This window comes from Bactrocera oleae, chromosome 3 (assembly GCF_042242935.1).
Source record: "Bactrocera oleae isolate idBacOlea1 chromosome 3, idBacOlea1, whole genome shotgun sequence".
In the NCBI taxonomy this organism is placed as follows: domain Eukaryota; kingdom Metazoa; phylum Arthropoda; class Insecta; order Diptera; family Tephritidae; genus Bactrocera; species Bactrocera oleae.
In genome coordinates, this window is record NC_091537.1 from 65,446,182 (window position 1) to 65,466,605 (window position 20,424).

The following is a 20,424-nucleotide window of genomic DNA, read 5'->3' on the forward strand; positions in this document are numbered from 1 at the left end:
CTAGACGTTTTGTCGATATGCGACGGTCATTTTGATCCATATCTGGCATTTCTGGGTATCACCACAGACATGCGTCTATAGCAATCCAAGTGGGACTATTTGCGGCATTACAAGTAATCAGTCCATTTACCTAAACTTACTTATCCTAGCTAAACTTGCCACCACCGTAATAAAACGACATCGCCTAACAAGTTGTAAATTTTACATGCATTATATAAATCTATTATGAGTAACATTCCGGTATTTTTATAGGGTGATCCATTTCAAGATTTCTTCAACTTTCAAGAAAAAAACACAGAAAATTCAAATTTAATGGGGAATGTATATTATCATTCGAAAGAACATTCTTTGGCATTTATTTTCTGAAGATTATCTCTTACAAATTTAATTTTGACCGCGGCTACGTTTCAGATAAACTGCGAATAACACGCATGATGTTTTGCTCCAAGGCCTGAGTCGAAGCGGGATTGTCCGTATAGACTTTAAACCAAACAGCTTTTTCGTTTGTAATTCTTCATGTAAGATATAAAGTACTCATTTATCTGATATGATTATGGCATTAGCAATTTCAATTTCATTAGCTTAGTCAAATTTGGATCTTCAATTACAATATTATGAACTTGCCCAATGATTTATGGTGTGGTTGCGGTTTTTGAACGTCCTTCATGTGGATTGTTTTCAAGCCTAGTACGACAACGTTTAAATTCACCTGCCCAAAATTCAACGGTGCGTTTTGAAAGTCAGGACTCCTTATACACTTTCAACAATTGTTCATAAATTTTCTTTGCTTTTAAACTTATCAAAACAAAGAATCTATTCACTGCTCAATATTAAATTTTTTCCATATTAAAAAAAGCTCTGACATGTAAACTTTAAATGGCTTGTAAACAGAGAATTAATTGACAGAATGACTTGCAACTTTGCATGTGCTCACGCGACGGATGTACCACCTTGAAAGTGCTAGTGCTATTTCTTGATGAGACCAACCAACTTTTCAACCAACCAGTATATACCAGACCATTCGGACTTGTCTGTATATATGCAGCATGCTTCTTTAATAAATAGTGCTACCTCGATGGCAAATAATGCAGATTCATTAATATTTTAAAGTGATTTCGATTCACCGTGTGCCTCTTGGAAAACTTTCGATGACTATATCGTATCGATTTGCAATCGGTTATACTTTAATGTGTTTTTGGAAAAAATGTCCGAGTTGGGCCTGCACCAAATTATATTGATTCCGAATAAATTGTTCTACCAGAGGATTCGTATCACCCGGCTTTCCAACTATCTGTCGAAATCAAAGCTTAGCATCTGAACTCGGTTTAACTTTGCAAAAGAAAATTTTAAAAAGTTCAATAGAGAAAGAAAAAAGTGGTCGAAAATTGCTCCTCTCGGCTGAAATTCATTCGTGCCAGCCGCGGTGGTCACTTGTCCGAAATAATATTTAGAACATAATAGGCCCTTATCTTTATAATAAAACTAAATTCTTGGCCATAACATTGAATCCTATGCGTTTTATTTCTTCTTGAACCCCGCATGTCTAAAAACAAAATCATAATAATTATAAGCTAAGTACTACTGGATTTTACCAGAAAATATTTAACCCATTTCTGCCCGATCTGTATTAAAATACCCAATATCCAATATCTTGGAGTCAAATAGAAATTTCTTTTTTGTTTAAAAACATAGCTTTTTAATCGTTTTAATGTAAATCCTTATTAAAAGTAACCGAAACATTTTTTTATACGTTTATTGATACTTTTTTATTTTCCCTTCGGCGACCTAGCAGAGTAGCTGTGATTGATATTAACCGCCTGAAAAAATCTGTGGTAAGCTTAATAAGCTTCGTCGATCGGTAAATCGATCGGTTTTGGGTACCGTAAAAAACCGAATTTACTACTGTCCATGTGAGGGTAGCAAATTTTCAAAGCTGCATGAAGGAAGGTGAAGTGATTGTCGATATGCGATGCGTACTCACCCACAACATCCAGGTAACCAACTTGACTCTTCATCGGATCCGTATTGACCTGACCATATACCAGCCTTTGTCCGCTTCCTTGACATCACGAATTCTAAATATCGAAGCACATTTCTCTGCGTGGGATATGCTCATTCGATGGTTTTTCGTTATTACGTGATTTTGTATCGTCAGTATTGTTTGTGTGTCAACGCGCAGCCACGCAATCTAAGCGGTTGACGAAATAATAATGTAACAGAGAGGAATGACATTCATTGGTTTGTTTTTGTTTATTTGTATTTGTGCAATTCCATTTATATTGGTGCGTGCGTTTTATCGGTTTGTTTATTTGTTCATATTTATAAATATGGTATATGTGTATAATTAAGGACATATGTTGATGAATTTAAAAGTGTATTTATAAATCTTAATATCCGCCTGATTGCTCTCAATGAAATATTGAAAAGGTAAAAGCCAGTAACGGGGTAAGTAAGTTCATTATGATCAATGGGTTAATTTCAGTAGTCGAATTTGTAGGTAGACATACCTATGTGCACATATGTATATACCAGAGAATGTAGATTATAGAGAAGGTCTAACTACGGACCAGCGTGTGAATTGTCAAAACCTAAAAAAATACGATGAACGTGCTAGCTCGGAAGGAGAAATTTTAACAGTGGCGCGTGAACAGAGCTGAGCATTGTATGAAAATTATGCTCAGAAGTTTGCATAGATATTACAGCCGCAGTTACTCTTTTGGCTTATATTATATTTTTATACGCGTATATGCAATCATATTTATTGAAATTAATATCATTTTGCCAATTTGTATGAATGCATGCAAAATTGATAACACTATTAAATTATATAATTTTCAAAAGAATATTTATAGTCAGTTTGGGCATTTAATAATATTATAAAGTTTTTACATAATATGCATTCCTAATAAATATTTTGTTTGATAATTGTTACTAATAGTGATTAAATTTATTAAAACGTATATAAGTATTTACCTTTTATCATATTAATCTTATATAGTTATATGTACATACTAGCAAACCTGGCGAACCCCGTTTCGCCACCAGATGGCTTTGTTTTATGTAATATTTCGTTTGGTGATTAAAAGATGAAGAACATTTTTTTTTTGTTTTATATTTGGAAAGGAAAAATTTTATTTCATTTGAAATGAAAAATGAAGTGTTATTTAGTTGAACTTCTCTAAGTAAATGAAAGTGGATCCAAAGTAAATACTGAATCGAAGCGTTATACGTGTCCGCAAATTATCCGTTTCATTGAAGTGCTCTTTGGAAAACCACATTTTTTGTTTTTTGGTCTGACGTTAACACAAACAAAGCGGATGGTTTCCCAACTCGTAAACACGCAACGTATAACTGCCCATGTGAAAAACAATGATTTTCTAAATTTATCCCGCAAACACTAAGCGATTGGCCATGCGACTTGTTAATTGTCATTGCGAACGCAAGGCGAACTGGAAATTGCAATCGTTTGAAGTCAAACGGAAGATCAGTCGAAATATATACATTTTCACCTGCGTACTTTCCGTTAATAATGGTTGCTTCAATCAAATTCGGCATAAGTCTTTTTACCGAAAATCGAGTACCGTTGCAAAGTCGCGGCGGATTCAAATTACGCAATATCATAATAACTGTACCAACTGTGAGTTGCAAGTTATGTGGTGGAAATCCTGGTAACTCCAGAGAGTTCAAAAACTCCGTTGGATAATTTACTACATCATCGGGATTTGTTATGGAATCAACGGAATTGTATGTCACCAAATCGCCAGCAATTTTTGATTGAAGGGTGAAACTCAGTGCCTGTGCATCATTATTCTTTGCGGCAAGAATTGCTCGTTGACTTAACCAAGCATAATTCTGATAATTCGCACTAATGGTTTGGAAAACATTTTCAAAAATAGCTAATTGAGAGTCTACAAATCGGCAAGTCGTTGGTAAGAGTAATTAATCCAGATGTCGCATCAACTCTGACTTTTCCATTTCCAACAGCTAACAATTGTTTGGAAAATTGTGCAGCAATTCGATCATTTTGAAGTTGAACTCTCATATTAGTGGTCCATAAAGGTGATGCCTTCAGGCAAGCATTCAATTCATCTGCAGCCGTTCCACGGGGAATTACTGGCAACGTCTGCCTGTCAACAATAATTGCAGCAACATCATTAACGGTGGGTGCATTGAATCTTCGCACATGTTTACCTGTTGGGGTACAATCAGCATTTTGACAAATTTGTGCGTATCCGATGGCATTCGTTCCAATGCTGTTTTGAACATATTAACCACAGCATTATTAGCGTGAAAAAATGCTTGCAACTGTTCAATAATTCGTCTCTTTAACTGTTGTGTTCCCTGTATATTGCACCGCTCATTCAGCTGATCGACCATCGACGAAATGAAATATATTTGCAGAAATTTATGCGGTTCATCTGGTGTTGGCACCATTGAACCATGCAAATGATATATTTGTCCTTGTATCTGTAATTGCAAACAATCATTTGTTGAAGAATACGGTGTAACTTATGATCGTGTGATGGTGTTTTTTTTGTCATGCGAAAGCAGTTATTGTATTCAAGGATGTGTTGAAGAAAATGGCTGGAATCGGGATCACTTCCATCGAACAATGGTTTTAGTGGCTGTGGTGGTGTAAGTAATGGATCCAGTTTGACTTTTCCACTTGCGCAGCACAATCCAGCCGTTTCCCTTTTGAACTTTAACGCATTGCAATATCGGCATATAGTCGTCATTGGTCCAACATCTAAGTTTGCATCATCACTGTAGTTCGCAGTGGGATCAGATTGGAATGCCAAGCGATTGTATGATGCCAATGATCTTCGTGTGCTCACGCGTTGTCTCAATCACACGTGTTGCTGGCTTGCATGCTTGTGCGGCGGCCGATGTTGGCACGTCGTCCTCTAGGCATTTTGGACTATGGATAGAGTGGTGAATTTAACCTCAAATGCACGCTCCACATAATTTATACTGTTCAACTTACCACCTTAAAGACAAATGCCTGTTGTTGAAATTGAATAAAAATTTGCACAATACACGTGATTGATTTGATGGTTTCCAATTGAAATGTTAGTTCCAATTGTAATGAACGAATAACTTATTTTTCACAATTTCACAGTGAACACAATACCGGTTTGTCACATGAAATTAATTGCGCAGAGAACAATGAGTAGCTGTCAAACAATGTATCACGCACCGGCGCCATCTACTTAAAATATTGGTTTGTAGTACATGCTATGTATCAGAGATGGCGCTGTATGTGAAAAAAGATTTTCCCGCCTTTCTGTTAAAATATTTCCTGAATTTTCTTTGCTATAAACCTCACGGTGCCCGAGACCTTTCCAACGAATACAAAACCGTGGAAATCGGTTCGTGCGTTCTGGAGTTATAGCGTCAGGAAGGAAAACCCGACTTATTTTTATATAATAGATATCTGAACATGCGCATTTGAATGTACGCATTCAGAAATTCAAATCATAATTTTATCAATTTCAATTTTAAAACATTTTTCAATTTTAAAATATTTTTCCATGACAAAAATCTCCGTCAATATGTATGCATGCTCATACACAAACATACATATTTACGATAGTTTGTAGGCAAAGCTGTTAGAGCGGCAAGGAAAGCGGAGACACCTGGCGGCCGTTCCTTAATTATTTTTTCGGCACAGCTTGGATTTTTTACCAACAACACAATGTTGTGACGCATTGTCGTCGCGTCAGTCCATCGACACAGTGACTCTTTGACAAGAAAAGAAAAAACGTGAGCTTCGGCCATTGGTTGTCCGTGGCAACGGAGATTTCTCATGAAACAATGAAAAATTAACAAATATAATGGGTACTTTAATATTTGTTTACATGCACCGCTTTCTTTAACAAAATGAAATCCTTAAATGTCAATTTTCATTGAAAAAATATATGTTTTTTCAATTAGTTCACACATTTACCTGTGGATGCACTCATCTTAATATTTATATGTATTTGTTTTGTAAGTTTATATTCTTAACGACTTACTTTGTAGGTCTGCAGATTATTGATTGGTACTGTAACATTTTGTAATGGCTCACCAAATTTTGGTAAATCTGTCAAGATATGAAAAAAAAAAAATATTTTCTTAGTTAAATGTACACTTACACACGCTAAAGCAAAATAAAAAGTTTTAAAAAAGTTGTATACGATTTTTTAGCGGAGATTCTAAAAGAGCTGTTTTCTGTTTGGTTACTGTTAATATTGAACTAATTATATACCTTAAAGAAACTGTTACTGCTATAGTAATGATAGTTTTGGAAAATGATATTAACTTTCTTGAAAGTTTTATTTAAATATAAAACTCGAAGAACTAGAAGAACTGCATATTCTAAAATTCAATAGACATATTAATATTTGATACACTTATATTTAGGATTCAAGGAATATATTTCGATACACATTTTAAAATATATTTTCACATATTGTTTCACCTTCAAAATAAATAAGCTTACTAGCTTGCCCAGCAAACTTTGTTTTGCCGAATATGTTATTTTTTATTAAGGTAACCAATATACTTAAGTACTTCGTCTCAGAACGTCCCATTCAAAACGGTGGCTACAATAATGCTTTTTATAAATTTTTTAATTACTAATATTGTGCTATTGCCAGACCATGCTGGGTTTAAATATGAAGCAAAATAACCGGAGACAACTTCACTTGTTAGTGGTGCATGCCCGGCATATCCAATGTATACAAAAAATTAATTGGCGTCACAAAAAACATCGATAGCTTTGCCTGATACCAAGTCCCCTGGCAACAACTGCGGTATCTTTGAATTTAGCGACTTTTCCATTGCCAATACTCAAAAGTAGTTTTGAGAAAGTTTTGGCGAATGGATCTTGTCAGTTGTACTTTTTCAACATTACGTCACAGTCGCGATGATTTTAAGCAAGCGTGAACGTTGAGTAATGGAATATGTTTTTCTGAAATCACTTGAAAGGTATTACAGAGTGCCGACAAATAGTTTGTGGTTGTTTTTATATCTTCCGATATCCTTTCCAACGCCTCAAGTGAATGTTCATGTGAAATAGTGCAATCATCCCAAATAATAACAAACAGAAGCGTAAGAATGAACCAGTTCTACCTGGAGCATACGAAATAAAGGCCCTTGTCCTGCCGAAACGTTTTGTTTTTTATTCATCATTTAGTAAAGGAACAGTATCATGCTGCAGTACACGATTTATGTCTGTGTTGATTAAATCAGCTGCACTTCGATTTGGTGAACTCATACCGAAATGACTGATTGCTAAATTCGCAATGACAATGCAAAGATCCTCAATAGCAATCAATGCTTTATTATACATTGCGTGACTGAATGATATCGTTAGATCGTTGCACCTTGTACGATGTCGATACAATATATCATGAGTCATCGAATCTTTTTGATTATCTCACAACATTATTATTAGGACGAGAAACATGCCCTCAGTACTATAGCAAATAGTTGACGAATTTGTGTTCCTGGGCGGTTTAATGCTACTTTAGCAAACATATTGATGCTCATCTTCTAGTAAACCTAGTGCAAGGCATTAATTTTTATACGTTTATCCACTATACACAGACTATTATATCATATAGTTGCCATATAAACTTATCAATAGAAAAAATTAAGATCTTTACAACATATCCTTCTTCCTTATTATGTAACCTTAATTTGTCTTAAAGGTAGCAAAATGTGTTTCCTCGGATGCAAACCATTGGCCGGTTACATGTTCAGATTTCGTTATACGTACAGTTGCAGTAAGAAATGCACTTGTGAAGGGTATTATAGCTTCGTGGCAGATGTAGTTTTTTCTTACTTTAATGGTACAAGTTCAACATGATGTATTTATGATTCTGAATACAATATTTTGCACGTACAAAAAACTTTTTGTCTGAAACTAACATAAGAGTTACAAAAGGTATCCTTAATTTGAACAAAATACGATAACAAAAATGAAATTATGATAAATGATTTATTAGAGTATGAAAATTGCCGTGGTGTATTAAATTTATAAGAAATAATACATACAGTAACAAAATAGAGATATAGTTCAAACGTTTCATTAGCATTTGAGGGACAAGTGAATTTATTATCAGAATTACAAAACAAGTGAATGTTATATTAGTATCACGGAATATAAGTAATGTACAAGTATATGGGGTATATTTATATTTAGGTTAAGTTAGCGCCTTCTACAACAAGTGTCGTATAAAAACATAAAATGTGCGGTAAACCTTTCAGATTTATCCCTAGAAACGGTGTTTAGGGAAATAGCCATACATAAGACACACATAATTGTCTTCGGGAGATTGAGTATGGGCTTAACACCAACCTTCATTAGGCGCAATTTTCTTCGTGGAAACTAAATGACTACTTTATACCAATTTTGGTACAAACGTTTTCTTTCACAAAATCCTAACATAGTTAAGCAAACTAAGACCACTTGTGCTATTTTTATATTTTTATAAATTTATTTTAAATAACATTAGAGTATTTAACTGTAACGTATAGTATATAATATAAATACATAATATATATGTAAAAAAATCTAACCAATGCCTATTATTCGATTTTTAAATGGCTTAACCATAGATTTTCTATTTACATATTCATATGTCAGTAAAATTATATTAAATTGCTAAAAAGTACTCATATCTAAGAAACCTTCCAAAGCTAAAATATCCTGAACGTACTTGTTTACTCATGTGTTGGTACCTTTTGCTTGAGTTATCATGAGCTCAAACTCATGAGGCTTTTCAACCTTAATACGGGTTGCTGTTTTTATCGTTATCAAGAGAATTACTAACAACATAAAAATGAGCTACTAGACCTTCCCGCGACAAGTTGACATACCTTATCAGATTTTTCTGTTTTGTTGTTATTGGTATGACGTCAAGCTAACAACCGTTAATACGTGCAAAGTTAATGGATATATTCGGAAATTAATGTATGGGTATATTAAGTCATAAAAGTTCTTATTTATCATAATGTGCATATTTAAAGTGATTCGCCTTGATCTTGTACACACATTTTTTTTTTATTTATGTGGCTCTGTAGGCATTGCCTAACTGCCTCAGCATGTATGCATATATGGATGATTATTATAAAATTTTATTTGCTTAGCCAATTGTCAGGCGGCGGGTAAATATTAATAAACATTGTGTTATCCTTTTTTCTATGGAAGTTTGTATTGTTGCTGTTTTCGCTCCATTTCCGGTGTATTTAATTTTTTGTCACTTCAATCGATAGATTGTCAAAAAACTTTACTATAGAAATACTGAAATAGAAATGCTGATTGACAGCCGCATAGAAAAGCCTTTTGTGAATCTGGGCAGCATAATTTAATGATTAATTACTGTATGTAGATAATTTCAAAATGAACATGTCGCCAAGATTCAGAACTCGCAATTTAGAATTTCGAAACCTTTATGTAAACCTTGAAATATTTTAAAAATAAAATTTTAGTATTATCGTTGAAGTATATTAAATTAAAAAAAAAGAAAAACATAAAAGTAATACAGGGTTTTCCAATAAGTGTGATATGATTTTTTTTCAAATAAAAAAACACTAATTGTTAGGGAAATTCAAATGTTTTTATTAAATGGAACCTCCAAAATAAGCTCTAGGTATATGTACATATATACAAGTTAAGTACCACATTATATGCGCCAAACGAATTCTATAAACAATCTGATGAATAATATTATTTGCCGCCTCACTGGATGTCTTTTCTCGTGGGAAGTGGCTTTGCAAGTACCCTAATTAATCCCGCTCTTATATGTGTTTTTTTTAAGAACATTGACTGAACATTAACCCGAATATCTCCGAGGAACTCTTCATGATGGCAAGAAAATAGCGATAAATTGACACCAATAAATTGACATCATTAGTAATAGAAGATGAGTCGAAGTTGGTAGCAGAGTAGTTCAGGTGCAATATATATGTTTAGTTGTCACAAGCACATGGTTATCAGATTATTGTTCGAGCAGTGAATGAAAATAAAGCACATAGAAGGGAATATAAATTAGTGAAAACAGTAAACATGTATGTTGGTACAAGTAGATGTAACGTTTGTGCAAGCTAATAGGGTATGATTTCTAGAGGCTAGGAATAAAGATGTTTAGACATACTGAAGTGGATATTTCCTTCCTAATGACAATATTTTCTCTATTTAAGAAATTATTAAATTTATCTACTATCAAGTCTATAACAAGTAAATATTTTTTCATGTGTATAACAGCCGCTCTCATATTTTTCTCAAAATTATATACTTCAGCGAAATAAAATTGTCTTGAGTTTAAGCGAACACATATTTCATGTCTCGGATATTTTTAATTCATGTATCAAAAAGTCATCCCAAACAAAAAACACATATGTTATAAAAATGTTCTAAAATCCCATCAAAAATCTACCAAAGAAACATGTGCAAAATCACACAATATTAACAAAACAAAGGATTTGCCAAGTGTGTATTGTGTATATGGTACTTAAAAGATTTAGTGACAACAGGTTTTCCATAAATGTAAACATCAGTTTAAAAACAACTAAGCGAAGCCTTTCGTTCAGGAAAAGCTGGTCAGTCGGCAAGTCTATTTAACAAGTATCAACACATTTCCAAAGAGAGTCTGACTCATGTCTATATGTCTGCGTAAGTAAATATGTTTGGGTGCATTAACATTTGTGTCATGTCATGACATTGCATATTCATGTTCATTCGTTTGTATATGCAGGGTGCAATCGAATTGTGATACAAAAACAAACCAAATTAACGTTTAATCAATGCATTACATTTATTTATTTTTTTCCCCATATTTTATTACTTAATTAATTACTTTTAAAAATTATGGACCGTAAATGACATCTTTAAATAACGGTGCCCATTGACAGTTACTGTTACGCCGTTTTCTTCATAGAAATATGGCCCGACAATACAACTTGATGAAACTGCGCACAACACAGAGACTCGTTCTGGGTGAAGTCCCATCTCGTGGGTTATTTCTGGATTTGCACGTCAATTTTGCTTGTTCACTTTTCCGTTTAGACCAAAATGGGTTCAAAGTTATTGCCTTCTTCGGCCATTTTAATAATTTTTGGCAAAATTCCAGGCGAATAGGAAAATCTAACCGTCTGCTAACTCCAAGTTGCTCCGATAAGTTGCGAGTCGAAAATCTTTGATTTGCCTGAATTGAAGATGCAACAGCCGCGATTGTTTCTTGAACACGAACATACGGATTTCGCTGGTATCGTCTTCTTACGATACTTAAAGATTCGGCAAACATGTTTACCAACCTCATAATGTTCTATCTACTCAGGGGAGTGCCGCCAAAATTCCGTCTGAGTTCCCTTTGTATGGAATTGACGGACTGCAAAGCATGGTAACCCTGCACTATCCAAACCCTCTTTTCGGTATCCCAAGCATTCACTTTTAAAAACTTAAACAAGAACCTGGCAAAATAAAAAACAAGGAAGTCGATTACTCACACAAAAAACAAAAGTTACTACGGTTTGTTTTTGTATCACGATTAGTGAGCCACCCTGTAATTTTATGAAGCAAATGAAATTGTCATGTATTCTGGTTGTAATAAGCACATATATACATAAATAAACAATTTAGTAACGAATATATAAATGCATATTGAGGTCTCTCTTATTTGCCAAGTGACACAATGATTTTTTACATAAAAGCCGTATGAGAAACACAGAATCCAAAAATCACATGTATGGATATTTCGTGCATTTGATGCATAACTTTTAAAGGAATATTTTGGGAAAAAAATATACATTTATTATAAAGCGTATAATTTAGGACCAAAACTGAAAACTCAGGTGGGGTTTGTAAAATAAATCAACTTGGCAAATAACGGACACCCTAATGTAGTATACTTGTAGTATATCCACTCATTTACTATTACTATCACTGCCCATGAAATGCCAACGTGCAACAAGTGGTTATATAAAAACATAGTTTGACCTTAACTTTCACCTTTAATGAGATAGAATTTACGGCAGGATTGTGTTGAACTATTGAGAATACGAGCAAAGGACTACCTGTATATGTACATAATCTATACATATAAATTGATATGGTTAAGAACAATAATAAATTAAGAATAAAATTTTGATTAACTTATAACATATTATTCAGAATATTTAAGCGATGTATATAATATTAAATATTTTGGTATTAAAGTTTTTATAACGCTTGTTTATTCAATTCTGTTTAGAAATTTGTCCCGTTATTAAAAAATTACTCATTTGACTACTTCATTTGTTAGAGTTAAACGACATACCGTGTGTGACAGCCTAGAACAGGCTACTTATGCGAATTAGGATAAAAAACTACTGAATTATTTATTTTTAAGTTTTAGGAGTATATTAATATATATTTTAAGAACACTCAGTAACATTTTTTAATGAAAAACATTTATTATTTTTAGAGTTTCACGATATCTCCGAAAATTGACAAAATTTTGTGTCCGAATAATCACTTCGAAAAATACTGTTTACAGAAAAACGTACCTAAGCTGATTGTCTATATATTAGAAGGTCGGAACGTAAAAAATATTTAAAATTATAATATCATATTTTTTAAAGTCGATAATCTGAAATATGCACAAAATAAAAAAAGTTTTTTTTTTCGAATTTCACACTAGGTTCTTAAGATTCCACTTTAATACTCTGATCAAAGAAATAATCTAGATTAGGTTAAGTTTTTAAAAAATAGAAAATACAAATTGCCTTACGATTTAACTGTAAAATTTCTTAAAAGGTATCTTTTAGTATGGCAAGTTGAAGTTAAGAGAACACAATTGTGACATAAATGAAGGTAGGTTCGATTGTATCTCGATAGTATCCTCGTTGCTCTTCTTACATTCACTGCTGTTGTTGTTTTGGCATTTGAGGCAGGCGATAAAGTTGATTTGCATACACAAAGATTAATGCAAATAAGGCATTGCATACCCTAAAGTGTCTAAACACACTCCTTTTCACCATAATAGTAGATCCTTCTTCTGCAGTCAAATATTGTGCAATATCAAGCAAGAACAGAGCAGCAAAGCAAATATGTGCACTGAGGTTGAATGCATATGCTTCTATACATTAAGACGTACTGGTACATGAAATGACAACACTAAGTGAAAATTGTAGGAAAATTTTACTTAAAATGAATCATGCCAAAAAAGCTGGTTGCAGCTAAAAAAAATTTAAGAAAACTTTGTTATTGTTGCCCTTTGAAGTATCTCTCATAAAATATTTAAGTAGATTTATATCTACAGATTGACTTAAACAATTGATATTTTAAGTAGTAGAGATGACTTTTGTACACGAAATTATCCAGCTATTAACTGTCCTAAGTAATTTCTTTAAATAAAATCGTCGCCAGTACTAAAGTTTCTAGATTTTATGGATTAGAATGTAGAAACAAATTTGAGGGATTTTGAGTTTACCGAGAAGTAGGTTTCTGAGAGGATTATCTTTACACTACTTATTAAAGGTCGCAATATTCAAAACTAATATACACAAATCTATATATCCATACCATATATACGCTGGGCTTGAGTCAAAGGAATTTATAGAACATACAGCCGAAATACGAGTATTTACGAATATATATTTATAGATGTTTCTAAAGCTTGTGCAATATGCTTATGTCAAGTGACTCCAAATTATGTATTGCAATAAATGTGTGTTTATGTCCGTGCATAAATATTTTGCATGTAGAAGTATATTTTCTGTTTTCATATAATACTCTTAAAAATGCAATTCATCGCTATTAGCATCTTCCATTTTAGTAGTTTCGAATACTGAGTTTTAATAAAATTTCGCTTCTAGTGGGAATACTATCTGCATCTGTCCTCTCGACATTCATATGCGATGAAAAATATACTGTGCGCTTAAATATTCCCGAAATTTACTCTAGCTAAAGCACAAATTTATTTATATAGGAATACTAATATAAATACTGGTATACTTATACGAGAGTTGTAGATTGTTTGTAAATACTGACACTTTCTTCTGTCTCCATCTATATAATAACTTCCCTACAAGAACAGTGACAGTCATTTGACCGTTCATATGACAGTCACAGCTGAAAAAGTTTTGGGTACATATATACCCTATACATATATTTATATATGTACCATAAAGTACGTACATTTATATACCAAAAATATGTGTTCTTCTCTATTCATATTATAGTCGGTTAAAGGCAATTCATGCATAAACAAATAAATATTTACTCTTTCAATGTGCAAGTGTGTATTGCGTAGATAAAATATTTACAAAATTTCTTGGGTTTCTCAAATTTTACAAGTGAGTTAATTTAAGTAGCCTAAAGCTTAAAGAGTTAAATTCCAATTGCAGACTTAAATTATTTAAACTATATTTTTTAACCTATAGCATAATGATGGGAGGTATTTACTACATAAAGTTACATCAACACTTTTACTAACACATATGGTACCTCTATGTCTCTTTAAGTCATCATAAATCTTCTTTATATTATATATAAAAATGAAACCCGTTTATCGTCGTCACGCCATAACTTGAGAACGGCTAGACCGATTTGGTGATTTTTTTTTTGAAGTTTTCTAGTACTCTGGAAAAGGTTATTACGGACCCTCTCAGAAAGATTGAAAAAATACATTTAATTTTGCATATTTTAAAAAACGCGCGTAACAAATGTCATCGTCATTCAGAGCCATGGACTATATTGAAATAGCATCGTTTGTTCGGAAATATGGTTACTTAAATTTGCTATTAGTTGCTTTCTAAAGCGCGCGTGGTGTTGAGCTTAGTGAGCTTCAAAATGCCAAGTTGTTCGGTAACGATTTGTAAAAATGTAAGAGGAATTATGAAACCCTATGGAATAAACACTCTTATGAAAAAATATATTAATATATACTGTCAGCTATACAAAATATAGTAGTGCATCAAAGACGATATGACGGTACGAAGTTCGCCGGGTCAGCTAGTAATAAATAAATATTTGTGCTTTGTAATTCCATTTTTTAGTTAAATTTATAATAATACGGTTAATGATAGTTATTCTGGGTTTTGATGTTTGTAAAGGTAATGTGTTCAATAATATTTTCATAATAACAGCAAAAAATTTTACTACTAATACTAATATAGTCCACTATATTATTATGGTACCGTTAGTTAAAAAAATTTGTTATACGAATGCCCGTATTACCGATAAACAGAAGTGATGTATTAGTGCTGTAATTCTATGTATAATGGTTCTGTGCGGAATACGTATCGCGCACTACGTTCATTTTATCGTATGATGCATTAAAGAGCACTTCTGGTTGAATGGCTACGTCAACAAACAAAACTGCCGCATTTGGAGTAAAGCTAATCCTTAAGTGTATAGCGAAACACCGTTACATCCAGAATGACTGACTGTTTTGTGCGCTTTATGGGCTGGTTGCATCATTGGTCCGTACTTCTTTAAAAACGATGATGGCCAGAACGTTACAGTCAATGGTGATCAGTATAGAGCCATGATTACTAACCTTTTCATTACTGAATTGAACAGCCATGATATCCAGGAGCTGTGGTTCCAACAAGACGGCGCAACATGTCACACAGCTCGTGCCACAATGGATTAATTGAAAGACACGTTTGGTGACCGCCTAATTTCACGTTTTGGACCTGTGAATTGGCCTCCAAGATCTTGTGATTTAACACCGCTAGACTACTTTCTGTGGGGTTATGTAAAGTCATTGGTCTATGCGCATAAGCCACAAATACTTAATTATTTGGAAGATAACATTCGCCGTGTTATTGCCACAATATACGGCCACAAATGTTGGAAAAAGTCATTGAAAACAGGACGTCCAGATTGGACTACATCCGAGCCAGCCGTGGCTCAATCATATTTAAAATGTAATACCACACTATTATCTTTCGGATAAATAAAACTCATGTCAATCGAATAATCCATCGTTAAGTCAAGTGCTCGTATGGAGAACTTTTTCATTTGACTACAACTAAAACTACAAACTGATCGGTCGAGGCAAGTTCTTGTATGGAATCTTTTGTAGTTGGGAAGGGTATTATAGCTATGGTGCAACTGAAGTAAATTTGTTTTTTGTGCGCTGAGTAAACTTTTGACATGTAATGACGCATTGCACAGTTCATATAGTTGTTTGAGCCTTACCCAGGCAAGAGAGTTTATTTCAGTCAACGCGATGCTATTTTGGTCAGTTCGGCGACAACTGTGAGTCGTATCCTCTTAGCAATTTCAAGCTGTTAACAGTTTATGAATATCTGTAAAGCTTGGCTTTGGTTCATTAAGCTTGTCCGTCTGTATGGATAAAAGAGCTTGTGTACTGTGAATGAAATAATTTCGTTTCTTCAACAAAAATTCTCTTGACGTACGATGTTAATATGAGGTTTTTTGAATAGCAATATAGATCGGTTTGAAGGCTGTTCTGCTGTGGAATTAAGTATTAGTTAGTATATAATTAATTATCTTTAATTGCATGATGTTAACTGTAGAAACTGTTTGAAAACGAGGGAGAAACAGCCCAGTCTTTGTGAGATGAAGTCTTATAACATTTAGTAGTTCACTCTTTCAAATATCCCACTGGTGGGAATAGGAATTAACTGTCTTGCAGATTTATATTGCACTCAATTCTTTTTGTCGAATTATATGTCGGATAAAGGAGTTATTTATTGGAGCTTCAAAAAGGAATATTTATAGCGGTACAAGTGCGATCACCGTCTTGAGGATCAGCCATCAAACTTAACCTAACCCTAGTGTATAGTTAAAAATTCTCCCGATAAAGTTAGATTGCTTCCAGGCGGTATAAAGCTATGGGAAATCTGGTTAATCAGAATGCAAGCACCACCGTTTTAATTGCCTTGTTATTAGTGTTTAGGAAACATTTAAAATTTATGTTGTGTGGAAACTTACTTACCAAAATGATGGGCGATATGATCGCGCTCTTTTGATTCCACTGGCATACCACTAGCGTCACCTTCCTGATCAAAGCCATGTAGATCCATATTCATATTCTCCGTATCCACATTCTCCAAACTGCTACTACTGCCACTGCCGCCCCCAATACCATCGTGATAGTGATGTTTGCCACGCATTTCGATAGTGAACGTACGTCCGATGGCGTCACCAGCTGAGACGGTCATATGCGAGCAGTAGGCAAGCGGCAGTAAACGACCACCAACATCTCCGCCCTCGCCAAGCCACGCCCAAAAGTTGGTAACACAAATTGCGATAATTAATAACAAATTTTTTGGTATTTTACATTTCCGTTTCATTTTCAGTGTGTGTGTCGGCGGCGCTACAATCTTGGTAGTATTTATCATTAGTGTTACTCTTGCTCTTCTCGCTATTTTCGCTATCGATCTCGCCACCTTGGCGCGAATCGTTCGCATTTTGCGCTGCGCAAAAGCAGCCGTGCTCGTCGAGTTAATTGTTCTTGTCGCAAACAGTTTTTTTCGGACCATTTTAACGTTTCATACGCTGTGTATTTGCTGAAGTCACAATATTTAGACGATATTTGGCCATTTGCCATAACCGTTACAATTATTTGCATTTATTTACATCCACTGAGTGTAATTCACTAGTTTGCTGCTTCGCTGTAGGCGAAAATGATATGGTTCGCTGAGCTAGAGCTATTTTAGAGCTGTATTTTCGAAATACCGTCAATAAATGGATTATAACAATTTGTTATGGATTTGTACAACGGATTATCTCTTTCAGTTCTGATATATAATATATATATATATATATATAAATATATATATGTATATATTATATTAGGTCAAGTAAAGAGTTCGTTCGGTTTGTATCTAAGAGATGGCGTTATTGTTCATAGTACTAGTGTTACGAGTCGCATCATGTCATACTATACGGCGCGGAAAACCTGTTTATTCGCGCTAAAAGTTTGTCTTTGACAGTTTTTCGATTGATTGACTCAGTACGTTGTGAGCGCTCGTCAAAGATGGACACCAGCAAAGAGAAAATTCGCTATATTTTACAATTTTTCTTCGATTAAGGCGAAAAAGCAGCCAAAACGGCTGAAAAAATTAATTTAGTTTATGGGCCCGATACTGTAAACGAACGTGTAGCACAAAAGTGGTTTGCTAGGTTCCGTTCCGGTAATTTCGATGTCAAAGATGCACCACGCGTTAGGAGGCCTGTCGTCGAAAATTGCGATAAAATCATGGAAATAGTGGAAACAGACCGTCACGTGAGCACTTATTTAATTGCTGAGGAAATAAAGATAAGCCAGAAAACCGTTTGGATAACCTTTGATTCAAAAAGAAGCTCGATGTTTGGGTGCCTCACGAAGTAACGCAAAAAAACATGATGGACCGAATTTCCATCTACGAATCGCTGCTGAATCGCAACAAAATCGACCCGTTTTTGAAGCGGATTGTGACTGGCGATGAAAAATAGGTCACTTACAACAACATCGAGTGCAAACGGTCGTGGTCAAAGCTCGGATAAGCGGCCCTTAGTCTTTAGTCTTTTATCATCTTCAACCACTTTTCTATATCTTCATCTAACGGTATACATAAAATAAATATATACTATTGCAAAAAAATAAGCAACTTATTTCATAATTTTCAATATATAATAAATTTGCTATTATAATTTATTCTATAAAAAGCTTTAGTTGCGTTTCTTATTTGTTTCTATGCCATTTTTTCACGTAATTTGGAAAATCTTTTTTATTTTTTCAGAAAATGAGAATAGAGTTTTTATGTCAATTCATGCAATCAAAAATGAAGTTATTTTGGATTTGGAGATTTTTGGAGAATACTAGATTTTTAAAAATGTTGACGATTTCATTCTGAAAATTAATAAAATGGCCTTACTTTCGCTTTTGGATGCAATTCAAACAATTAAACAATTTAGGCCTTTTACTTCAAGGCAAAACATCTGGCTGTACAATTTTTTTGTTCTAGTGCAATATACGTTTTTGGGTAATAGATCTGATAGGCGTTAGAATGGGCTTTATATACTATTTGCAAAGATTTAACAACAGTGGTAGTTTTAAGTATGTTGGTAACGGTAAGTTCAGGTGAACCGAACAGCTTACAAAACTCTAACCATGTCTATGTAGCGCAATCTAATTAATTTACTAACAAAACAATACGAAAGCATAGGTACAAAAATGTCTGCTTTCATTTGATCACCCTCTGGACGCACTTTGGTAAGACGATTGATGCTTTCAATCAAGCGAAGTGAGTGGGTGTAACAGCATGTTGACATTTCACACTTTTACTTTTTGGCCAATAATGAATCTAAATTTTAAGCTTAAATGTTGTTTTAAAAAGTAAGTTGTTCAAACTAGTCGACAGCTTATATAAATAATGGGGCAAGTTGGAAGGACTTGCATATCGACTACGTAGTTTATTGCCTGGTGAGACATCATTAGTAGTAAGTTTGGTGTAACATTTTTATGTTCTGTGATGGTTGTAGTAGTGGGCGCATTTCGAATCGTTTAAGACTTTTTTTTAGTAGTTTGCGTAATATCTTGTATTATATTATTTCTTCTTTGGAATTTTTATATCTTCTTAAACGAATACGTATTGACCTTCCGAAACTGACCATAAAAACAAGAAAAATATAAACTACGACTGCATTGAACCTATAAAATCCTTCACAAATAAATAATTTTTATACCGGTTTTTTAGAGAGAACTTTAAATTGCAATAAAACAACGATGGATTATTCGATTGACACGAGTTTTACTAATTCGAAAGATAATCTTGTGGCATTACATTTTATATATGATTTCTGGCATATGACCGCCACGGCTGGCTCGGATGTAGTCCAATCTGAACGAATCAATTTTCGATGACTTTTTCCAACATTTGTGGCTGTATATCGACAATAACATGGCGAATGTTGTCTTCCAAATGGTTAAGCGTTTGTGACTTATGCGCATAGACCAATGACTTTACAAAACCCCACAATTCACAGGTCCACAACGTGAAATTAGGCGGTCACCAAACGTGTCTTTCAATTAATCGATTGTGGCACGAGCTGTGTGACATGTTGCGCCGTCTTGTTAGAACCACATCTAGCATTGTTCAGGCATGAGCCTGTTCATGATGAATTGCCAAACCAAACTGAGAAAAAATAACTTGACAGCTATTAAATCGGTCCCCATCTTGAACAGTAATGCCAACTTAAAGTTCTCTGGTATACCTCGAAAAAAACACCCGATAAGACCTTGACTTTACTCAGTGAGGTTGTATGGCTACTACATGCTTTAGTGGGCCGATCTGAACGAATTATTCAAAAATTTTAGCGTAGTCTTGTGCAAAAATGTATGCAAAATTTTGTAAAGATATCTCGTCAAATTAAAAATGTTTCCATACAAGCACTTGATTCCGATCTTTAAGTATGTGTGGTCAATACCTCTTTAGTGA

At 34.0% G+C, this 20,424-nt stretch overlaps 1 protein-coding gene and 1 long non-coding RNA gene across 2 annotated transcripts in view; both read right to left on the minus strand.

Moving 5' to 3' along the window:
* Nucleotides 1–17,666, minus strand: part of LOC106619125 (uncharacterized) — a 41,345-nt gene extending 23,679 nt beyond the window's left edge. The window contains 3 exon segments of the mRNA XM_070106532.1: nucleotides 3,518–3,908; nucleotides 6,008–6,082; nucleotides 16,938–17,666. Coding sequence (XP_069962633.1) covers nucleotides 3,518–3,908; nucleotides 6,008–6,082; nucleotides 16,938–17,484 — 1,013 coding nt within the window. The 5' untranslated portion in view covers nucleotides 17,485–17,666.
* On the minus strand, nucleotides 4,044–5,272 carry LOC138856272 (uncharacterized). Its single transcript, XR_011395431.1, has 2 exons — nucleotides 4,985–5,272; nucleotides 4,044–4,918 (listed from the first exon to the last, which is right to left on the minus strand). It is a non-coding gene; the product is annotated as an uncharacterized lncRNA (long non-coding RNA).
* Nucleotides 17,667–20,424: the final 2,758 nt, after the last annotated feature.